Here is an 11,427-nt window from a genome sequence, read left to right on the forward strand (position 1 = left end):
ACTTGGACAGAAGTTCAGCGAACTTACTTGAGGGAATATTGAATTGGCGAGGCCCTCGGAGTATCCGAAAGACGGTGACTCGTAAACCGCAGCCGTTAACGCCAGAACTTCTTTCAAATACTCGGCGAACCTCCAATGTATCATGTGCCCGTTCCCGTCAGATATTTGCGAGTATATATCTGCCCCACAAACGATTCCAATTAAACGTGAAACGCGAGAATGGTTCGTGGCGCGAAAGAATTGTAACTTACATCGAAACTTGTCCATCAATTTCCCAGCGCACAACGTGGCCAGAGCCACCTTCACCGAGAACACCGATATCTTATTGTTTTCCCTGTCAAACATTCGTTTTCAACCGATGAACGACAAGCATGATCGTGGCCAATAAGTTTCTGATCGATAAATACATTCTCCGTGACCCTTTAACGGGATATCCATGACATTAGGTACCGGAAAAAGTTCGTGCGGATATTCAGAGAAAAATACAAATACGAGGTGTGGCAATTAAATAACGAGACTGGTGCGAGAAATGTGATTTATTGCAAATAAAGTTACATTTAACTTTTATCCCCTTCGACATACTCTCTATCTATACGCCGCTGCATACGTGTCTTCCATTGTTCCATTGTCCAAAGAATCGATTTTCTAAAGAATCGAATCGGAATCGAACATCCCTAATACCAATTACAAAGATCAAGCTTTAAAATGAAACCAAATTCATGTCTTACAGTTGCCAATTACCACACGAAAATCGATACATAGTTACAATTAACGAATGAAACGCACGAACTTTTTCCGATACCTACTAACTTAACCCTTTGCACTCTAGAGGTGAGTCGCCGCTAGGTTCGACGCAGCAACTCTACGAGCAGTAATGTTTCTTTAGATTTAGTTTCTTTGGAACTCGAGTTGCTGGTAGATACCAGAAAAAAAAGGCCTCGAGTGCAAAGGATTAAACGACTACCGAAAAAGGTATTTCAGTATCGACGCGTCAGCAAATCCCTAACCAAGCCTTCTGCGATGCTGACAAACGTGAGATACATTTTCTAATTGGCTATGCAGCTTACACACGAAAGCCTCAAATAGTATTAGCAAGAACTCGGGCGCGAAAGTCTTAAGGAAAATACTATTAAGTATAGGCGAGGAACGTTTGACCTTCCGCTTCCTCTAGCTCTCGGCACCCGGTAAGCCTCGAATCGAGTTCTGCTAAATTTTGGTACTTCTATCGATTATTATTTGCATCGGGGAGAAACTTTTTAATCGTTGGTGGACAAGATTCGACCCATCGTTTCGGTGTCAGGTGTTTAGTTAACTTGTTTGGAAACTTATTGGCCACTTTAATGTACTTTTACCAATCGATGTTCGTATATACCCAGTAGTATAGGCAGCGAGCAGCCAATTCATCAGCAGAGCTGTTGTAGCATCGACTTTGGCTTGTTGCGAAACAGGCACTCGTTTATTAAGGGCGTGAAATAAGGAAGACAGTAAGGTTTCGAGCCTCGACACTCCCAGCGTGCTCGATGGTTCCAACGTGTTTAAACCGTTTTCTCGGAATGCCTCGATTACATTCCATATGTCGACGTTATGCACTACGCAGAAAACGTGGAATTCATTGATTATGACAGATGAAAATGCTTGAAATTAACGTTCAAACGGGAATAAATGATCTCCAACTGGGCGTTACATGGATCGCGAGATATCGCCAGTTACTACTGCAAAAGCTGTGGAAAATAGAATAATTAGTGCAAATAATTAAAAGTCAACGTGTTCGTGGCTGATGACAGCGTGTAACGCCGTACGCAATGTTTTCGGTTTAAAAAATAGAGACGGAGGATATGTTTGGCTAAATGCGAAGCAAGTGAGAAAAGTGTGGAAAGGTTATGATTTGTACACTGCTCAAAAATATTGGAGCCTAGTATATTTCATTTATTTCTCATACGTTCGATGTGGAGCTCCGATTATTTGAATCAGTGTACCCCATACATAAAAAATGACAATACTGGACGATAGTTCTCGAACGCGTCGAGTGTTCGAGGTGACCAAGCTGAATAAGCGTGAAAGTTAATTGTCAGCAAACGCACCAGAAAGAATGTATCGATTGCTCGTCTGAAACATTTCTAAAGGCTGATGAGTCGGACAAATGGCGCTGCAAGACAATAGCTTCTGAATGCACGGTCGGCTATGCAAAGCAGACTCAATTTGCACAATGTGTATCGCCATGACTGCTAACTACCGACTGAACTCGCTCGCCCAAAGGTCTTCCCCGCTGGAATTTTCATAGCGCGCGCACAAAAACTCTCTGTCGCAATAAGCAGCGTTAAAACGAATGAAACGAATAAGCAATTCAAATTTAAAGGACTCCAGTATCCTCTGGATCACCCGACGCGACCCTGATAACTCCCTTTTGGCGAAGACGACGATTCAACAATTTCAGACAAGCTACATCCGACGCCGAACCCGCGAGCTGAAATTATGCGAGTTTGGACTCGTAGGATCCCAAGTATGGACGATACAGTTGCGAAACCAGATACGTGCAACCTTGGATTCGCGGAACATGATCCACAAGGCTCGAGAGATCTGACGCGGACAACTTTGAACTTGTCAGAGTCGACACGGACGATCTTGGGGTTGTTGAATTTGATACATCACGAACTCGTGGAATTGAGAAAACTGTTGGCCCAACACTGATAAACTCGCGACTACTTTGGGGATTTAAACTTAAACGATTCGACTGCTCTGATAACACTATCCAACAAATTTAACCTTTTTTTAAATTCCGCGATATCCACTACGTGATTCTTATACGGTTCCTCGTCCTAAATACGAATCTGAAAGTGAAATTGCTCCATCGCCCTTAGTTTTCGAGAAATTCGAGATTTTGTAAATACGGTCGATTATGAGAGAAAACGTAGTACTACTTGAAAACTACGAACGCTAGAAAGTTCTATTTAGTCTTAAAAGGTAGAGGAGTGTTTTCTGAATATGAAGACGTATTCCTTTAGAATTATCTGCTCCTTTGAATGCCTGTAAATGAACACCGAAGTACAAAAAGTTGCCGACGCGAGTACTTTTCACGAAATACTTTTGTATTTTTATGAAAAGTTATTCGTCTAGGCCGAATTTACTATGCATTATAGGATTCTCCAAACATTTCTGAAGAGAAAACCACCCGCGGTAAATGTTGGAACGTTTTCTAGTTCGTACAGATCCAGAAAATATTAATTTAGAACGCACGAATTGTGTTTGCCGGCGCGCAGGCTTCGCTCGCTTTATATCGGTGAATCAGGGCCGTCGTCATGCGTTCTGCACAATCGTCGCCACGTGCTTGAATAATAACCATCAAATTCTCGTAACTTCGTTAAAATTCGCCTCACTTTGTCGAATAGAAAACCATTTTAAAGCTTAATGATTCTACTTTTCGATACTTTAATCTTTTGTTATTTAAGTTAGTGTTCGGGGGGTAAACTCTGCTCTAAAGAGAGATTTTTAATAGGTAGCAGTTTTCATTAAAAATTAACAATAAAATATACAATTACAGATTGAATTAATTGTTAAGTAATTCAATTTAGATTTAAATAAAGTTTTCTCAATACCAAATTAGTAAAAGTCGAATAATTGAAGATACAAGAACGGGAAATTAATGATTAAAATTTAAACAGTGGACAATTGTCTCCGTTTTGTTGAGTTGCAGTATAAATGAAATATTAAAAATGAAGAATTACTTATCTGGAACATGTAAATGTAATACAAAAACCGATAGCGCGTGACACCAATTAGGCGAATCCCGTAGCGACGGCCCTGACTGACCGAAACATAGCTTACATAGCGAGCAATGGCTGTGCAGCGGCAAAACACCGTTCATGCGTTCCGAGTTGACGTTTTGTCACACCGTATGGATTAGAAACCGTTCCAACATTTGCCGCGGGTGGTTTTCTCTTCAGAAATGTTTGCAGAATCCGATAACGTAGTGTAAATTCGGCCTAGACGAATAACTTTTCATAAAAATACAAAAGTATTTCGTGAAAAGTACTCGCGTCGGCAACTTTTTGTACTTCGGTGTTCATTTACAGGCATTCAAAGGAGCAGATAATTCTAAAGGAATACGTCTTCATATTCAGAAAACACTCCTCTACCTTTTAGGACTAAATAGAACTTTCTAGCGTTCGTAGTTTTCAAGTAGTACTACGTTTTCTTTAAAAATCGACCGTTTTTACAAAATCTCGTATTTCTCGAAAACTAAGGGTGATGGAGCAATTTCACTTTCAGATTCGTATTTAAGACGAGGAACCGTATAAGAATCACCTAGTGGATATCGCGGAAAAAGAATCGTGTTGGATAGTGTAATAGATGAAGCTTGTTCTAAATATTTCCTAAACGAAGTGTGTATATGACAGATTAATTCGTTCCAATATTGTACTTTATCAGCGACAAAGTGAAAAGAGAGTGCGCAAAATTCACGTAGACTACTACGTGTGATTAGCCACGCTTTGAGAGAGCAGCAAGAGACACTTTGAAAGAAAAGAGTCGGTCGTTTTGTACCCATTCTATTAGTCAATATTAGTTCCATTAGTGATTCGACAAAACAAGCTGTATCAAGTTTAGAGAGTAGTGTGTAATGCTTCAAAGTTTCAGGAACATTTCTCTACGTATCAGGTAAGAGATTAAATCGTAAGTACACTGCTCCAAATAATTACAAGTTCACTTATTTCAGTGGTCCAAATAATTACAAGTTCACTGGTGTTTCAAAGTAACTGCTTCCAAATCGTTTGAAGCAGTGTACAATTTCTTATCCTCGCAGCGGAGTCTTGTGTTTCGTACTCACAGTGAACCTTCTTCTGGATGAATCTCAGCTTGCAGGCGGTACGGTAGGAAGCGAATCGAATGCTATCGAAATTTTGTTGTCGCATTTCTTGCAATAGCTGCAGCCGGCTCGCCTCCCCGGTGCTGCTGTTTCCGGATCCTCCTGCACCATCCTCCGCCATTTTATCTGCACGAAACGACTGCGTTTAATGCAGCTTCCTAACGGTCAGCACGGAATCGTCTAATCATAGAAATATCTCGCGATGATTCATTGTTTACGTATGTACACGTGACGTGCATCAGGATCTGATTTCATTAGTTCCTCAAGATCAATGCGCCTACCTTATGCGTGCCGCTCTGCACGCGAGAGCTGAAGGTGGTTTACTGATTAGTCATCGACGATAGTTGACTCGATCGGTATTTAATACTCGTACGAGTTTAATATACAAGACACATTAACGAAAATTACTGACTACTAATTAACGATTAATGGTTTTTGTTGATAAAGTTATGTTTGGAATACATATTTATTAAATATTCAAACATAAAGTGATATACAAAAAGGAAAAATATATTCTTCGTTTGGAATACATATTTATTAAATATTCAAACATAAAGTGATATACAAAAAGGAAAAATGTATTCTTCGTTTGAAGATCGATGATACATATAACACGCATGTTGTAACAAAAAGAAAAAAAAACAGGATTCATTAGATACAAAATAAAATACACCGAAGCAAAGAAGATACAAGACTTAGAGAATGCGGTCCGCTCCCCCTACATGACCGGAAGTACAATCAGACATTTCGCAATCGGCGCGAATCAACATCGCGCCGCATTTAAAACTTGCCTGATGCCGAAAGAAAACGAATGTAACCCCATAGTTCTTATTGATATTAACTCTCGGCGACAGCACTACGTTTGATAAAACATGCGTTGAAAGAGTAGTAAGAAATCCCTTGAAAGAAAAGAATCGCTCAAATCCTATTGATATTAATTCTTATATAGCATCTGTATAATTTAATAAATGCAGAGGCATAAAGGAGGAAGACCTCTGCGTCTCAAACGGAAGCTGGCTGCAATTAGCACTCCAGAGGAGAGAATTGGTACCGACGAGTAACAAGTTGGCATAGCATTGTGAATATCGTTCGAAGCAGACATAAATGTTAGAATGAATTGTAGGTGTTTCTAGGTATTCGAACATTTTAAGTATCTAATGTCACCCGACGTCTCGAAACGTTATCTTTTAACTCTGTTTCACTGCGTTTGAAAAACGGGGCGAACGTATGATGCGTGGAAGATAAAACGAAATGGCGCAATAAATGTCCGTTGGGCTGAAAACATGTTTCTCCGGGAAAATGAATTTGCATGTCTTTTCGGTGAACGTTCGCTCGCGTTATGCAAATCGGAAAAAGTTTCGTAGTTTACGCGAGAAACGTTATTCCGCGTAAGTATCTTATGTCGTGTAATTTAATTTGGGGATATTAAGGGTTTAGGAAGGTCAGGAAGAGGAAAAACGACATTTCTTTGTGATTTTTGTTTAATTATTAAATAATAATTTGCATAAGTAACAATTAAGTATATTATAAAGCATGTTTTAAAGAACTAGAAAACATTTTTTGTTTTAAGAAACGTTTAATTTGTATCGCAATAACAGCCGATGACGTAGACAATGATTTAAAAACATAGGTTTGCGGTGAGCAAGATTTCTCTACACTGGTTTACCTGAAAACAAAAACAAAGGTAGATTTCGAAAATAGATTAGTCTAGCGGGTCCCTGAACGAAGGATTTTTGAGAAAATTCATTTAAAACAAGATGGCGTACTTTTGAAGTTGATTTTCAATTTTTTCACTAAAATTAAGCAATTCAATACAGGATAAAAAAAAAAGTATACAAGAAAATAAAAAATCCTTCGACCAGGGACCCGCTAGTGTAATATATTTTCTAAATCTACCTTTAGTTTTGTTTTCAGGTAAACCAGTGTAGAGAAATCTTGCTTACCGCAAACCAAGTGGCCACCCACGCCATCGCCTGTTATGATGAAATGAATTAACCTTTTTTTAAAACAAAAATTCTTTTACAGTTCTTTAAGACATACTTTGTAATATATTTACATTTCATTCAGAAAAATTATTATTTAATACCTTAAAAAAAACACACAAGAAACTGCCCGTTTCCATTTTCCTGACAGCGACTAACCCCTTAAGGGAGTGGACTCCCGTGCCTTGTATGAGCTCGTACGCACTCACACAGCTCCACATCACTGTATACGTACACGGAACTGCAAGGGCTTGCGATTGTCCTATTTTTGTCTCGACAATGCAAATTTGAGACCTCCCAATAGTCGTTTCCGCTAGATAAATGTTCAAACTTGTGCGCAAGCTCCTATAGGTAGTCTACTTTTGCTTTTTTCTGTCATAATTAACAATATTCAGCAGCGTTAGTTCAGACAACGCGGCAGCGCTGTCGCACCACTATATTGTTTCTTTTGATCGCGAAATATTGCTGAATATTATTAATTGCCCCCTTAAGGGCGGGAAGGTTAGCCAATAGGTAATCCAACGTTCACAACGTTCCTTCAGTCTTTTCCGGGGTTCCAGGAAGCAAACTCTGTTATTTGTCTCAGACTTTCACGAATTGATTTATAGAAAATGTAGAAAAAAAAGTATGTTTTCATAACTCCGTTGTTCTAAGCATTCCAACGAGATCCTTGTGTCTTCAAGTACTAACAACAATCCTCATAGTGCTCGCGACACTTCGCCAGTAACCGTGGTCCACGTAAAAGTCAAACTCTAAATTAGCGGCGAAACGAACGCTAAGATTTAACCGCAGACAATTAGCAACCTACGCGAGCCAATACCGCCAGTTACCTAAATGTCAGAACAATCAGCAACAGCTATGATTCTTGCTTGCCTCGTAATTGCGCCTACGGTCAACATTCTTAGGGAATCGTAGACCATTCGAAATATTCGCGGAACGTATTGTTCTGTTGATTAGTTCCAGCCTGTTCCGGTGATCCGAGAGTCGCGCTATTAATTCGAAGCTATTAAGATCAGGGATCGTAATCGCTACAACGAGCGCACCTTTGATCCTCGAACGATGACTCGCGTCATTTAGAACAGTAGGGATCGAGGAAGGCGGTTGAAAAGGGTAAAAGTAGTCTGTAATGGACGCTTTTGGGTCAAAGAGTTGCTCCTTTTCTGTTGCGCTGCTTTGTTTCAATCTTGAGGAGAAAATTGGCCCTAGTAGTACCAGTGGAGAAGGAAAGTCGCGAATTTTCATTCCCGGAGTACCGTTTAAGGTCGCTGCGGTATGTTATGCGTAATGCTTCTCGGCATACATCTAGGAATAGATACTGGTGATCACAAAGACGCAGTTCTAGGAACCCTTTCTCTTACGAACATATACTTTCGATGTCGGCGTGGACACATATAGGGTGTCCCAGCTGTGGTCATGTGGTCACTGGCCAAAAGCAAATCTATCATTAAACGTATAATGGATGAACCGTTTCAGGGCTAAAATTGAACAGAACAGAAATATCCGAAACTGTTCTTAGCGAGCTTTTGAAAAATACCTTCGTTATCGTTGAACAAACGATAGATAAGTCGACGTAAATTCTGAAATGTTGGTGTAAAAGATTGTTTCGTGACTGCCAGCTCACTACAGCTTGCTACGTAACCCAGTGGAAGTTTGGAGCGCTTTCTGATTTCTTTCATAATTCACTCTATAGGAGAGTTAACTGTATTGCAGAAATACAGTAGTAAAATTTCAAGTAAAAAATAGAAAAGACTGACAAACGCATGCATGAGTCCAATAGCTTCTGCTGGACGCATATACATATAGGGTGTCCCAGCCTAAGTGATACAGAGCTCTAACTATCGGCCGAATGCAAAATTTCAAATATGGAAATTGCATGGTAAAATGGGGCTCATGTTTCAGCGAGAAGAAATTTTTGTTGACTTTATTATTTAACGAGATATGATGGTCAAGTTTCGTTTTTCAAATGCAACTACATATTTTTTTTTACACCATACGATAACACTTTTCAAGACGAATTCATTAAGCTTTAATGTATTTACCAGATTTTCAAGGAAAAAATTCGGCCGGTCCCATTGATGCAATAAGCACCATGCGGTTCTTGAAATCGATACAGAGGGTCTCGCTTGGGATTCTAGGCCCAGAATATTAGGATTCTTCCCATTTTTCTCCGTATCGATTTCAAGAACCGCATGATGCTTACTGCATCTATGGGACCGCCCGTGATTTTTCCTTGAAAATTAGCAAACTTTGAAGCGTTATAGCTTGAAAACTAATAAAAATCGGGTAAATACATTAAAGCTTAATGAATTCGTCTTGGAAAGCGTTATCGCGGGGTATAAAAAAAAAAAAAAAAATGTAGTTCCATTTGAAAAACGAAACTCGACCATCATATCTCGTTAAATAATAAAGTCAACAAAAATTCCTTCTTTCTGAAACATAAGACCCATTTTACCATGCAATTTCCATATTTGAAATTTTCCATTCGGCCTATAATTTTGGAGTTAAAGCTCTGTATCACTTAGGCTGGGACACCCTATATGTATACATATGCGTCCAGCAGAAGCTATTGGACTCATGCATGCGTTTGTCAGTCTTTTCTATTTTTTACTTGAAAATTTACTACTGTATTTCTGCAATACAGTTAACTCTCCTATGGAGTGAATTATGAAAGAAATCAGAAAGCGCTCCAAACTTCCACTGGGTTACGTAACAAGCTGTAGTGAGCTGGCAGTCGCGAAACAATCTTTTACACCAACATTTCAGAATTTACGTCGACTTATCTATCGTTTGTTCAACGATAACGAAGGTGTTTTTTAAAAGCTCGCTAAGAACAGTTTCGGATATTTCTGTTCTGTTCAATTTTAGCCCTGAAACGGTTCATCGATTATACGTTTAATGATAGATTTGCTTTCGGCCAGTGACCACATACAAATTTGTACCGCAGACATCCAATCGCAGTGTGGCGATCGCGGTTCAATGAAAACAGGATCAACATTGTGTTTCAGTCGCAATAATATTCACATGTAGCCCTACATGGTAAATAGGTTATTCGAATGTATTATCCACCCTGTAGGTATATACAGTGGGTGTAGAAAGTATTCGTACACCGATCAATTTCCAAAAAAAACTGTGTAAAATTGTAATTTATTAACTTATTTTTTACAAACAATGACATTCTACATATTCTTGGAAATCTATAGAACAGATAGATTACAAAAAAATATAGCTATTTATGTAAGTTGCGAAATTAACAAGAAAAAATACAATTAATCGATAGAAATGTTGAAGCAATAAGTATTCGGACAACTGTTTAAAAGTACTTCACTGGAAATTTGATGTGTTCTAATTCGTACGAAGCAATAAACTAATGTGTTTACGTTAAAAACTCTGTTGTAAATGGTTCGTCATAAGAATCGTACAAATACTTACTGCTTCTATACTTTTACCCACTTTTCGCATCTTTTTGTTAATTTCACAAATTATATTAACTAGTAAATGTTGTTTGGACTATATCTACCTTAGAGACTTTCGAGAATATGTAAAATATGATTGGTTACAAAAAAAGCAGTTAAGAAACTACAATTTCACAGAAAAGTTTTTTGGGAAATTGATCGGTGTACGAATACATTCTACACCCACTGTATGTGGAAATTAATCTTTCTCAACGTCTACATAGACATGAAGGCACTGTCAAACCTATATCATTTACTTCATTACCTATTCAGTCTTCTATTTGCTTCAAATATTATTTATTCAGGGTCATAAACTATTCAAACAATAAATAAATCGATGTTAGATCGTCTCTCTAAGTATAGTTCTAATTAGTCGAACGCTAAACATCTTAACGAAGATGTATGCGTGGCTAATTGGATAACGTAGTTATCTTGTAGGGAAATATGACGCTCTGGTGCCAGATTTTAATTAACACACCGAAAAGGTCGATTCAGACTATACGACACGGACCGTCACGTTCCGACAACGACACGTACCGGCACCGACACGACAAAACATTAAAACATGCGTTTTAATGGAACTATTCACACTATTCCCGTTAACGGAACGTTCAGGTCGGTGTCTGTTAAGTGTGAATAGGTCGATTAAAACGCGTGTTTTAATGTTTTGTCGTGTCGGTGGCGGTACGTGCCATTGCCGGTCCGTGTCGTATAGTCTGAATCGACCTTAACGCGTGTAACGTTATACAAATATACAATATACATATATCAATTTCAGTATATTTTATATACAGTACAAAAGTATACATACTTAAGTAGACTTTATAAAGATAAATCTGATAGGAAATCTCGACAATTCTCGAGTGCCATTGCCAGCCTCGAACAATCGGTATGCACACGAATTTTTCTAGAGGTTTTGTTACGTGCGCATCGATTCTCCGTTCCACTCGATTGACTATGGGAATCAAGCTACAGTAACGCAACGATAATAATACCTTCGCGAGTTGTAAAAACTGGAGGACATCGATTATTCCGCGCGGAATTAAATGTTGGGAGCGGTGCAGTGGCTCGAGGAAAATGTTAAATTGTCCCAAAAGTTTCCTTCGCTTTATTAATAAGTAATACATGCACA

General features: G+C 38.8%; 1 protein-coding gene across 8 annotated transcripts in view; it reads right to left on the reverse strand.

Moving 5' to 3' along the window:
• The window catches only part of LOC128872910 (dystrobrevin beta), a 36,906-nt gene that overhangs the window by 14,138 nt on the left and 11,341 nt on the right, over positions 1-11,427 (reverse strand). For all 8 annotated transcript variants that reach the window (XR_008456344.1, XR_008456346.1, XR_008456351.1 and 5 more), the window contains exons 2-5: positions 4,823-4,987; positions 1,373-1,589; positions 252-334; positions 28-179 (exon numbers count right to left, since the gene is read on the reverse strand). Coding sequence is in view for 5 of the 8 variants with exons in the window: in XM_054116292.1 (XP_053972267.1) it covers positions 28-179; positions 252-334; positions 1,373-1,589; positions 4,823-4,982 (612 nt within the window). In the remaining 3 variants the exon portion in view is untranslated. The remainder of the gene's footprint in view (positions 1-27; positions 180-251; positions 335-1,372; positions 1,590-4,822; positions 4,988-11,427) is intronic.

The sequence above is a fragment of the Hylaeus volcanicus genome, chromosome 1 (genome assembly GCF_026283585.1).
Source record: "Hylaeus volcanicus isolate JK05 chromosome 1, UHH_iyHylVolc1.0_haploid, whole genome shotgun sequence".
Lineage (NCBI taxonomy): Eukaryota > Metazoa > Arthropoda > Insecta > Hymenoptera > Colletidae > Hylaeus > Hylaeus volcanicus.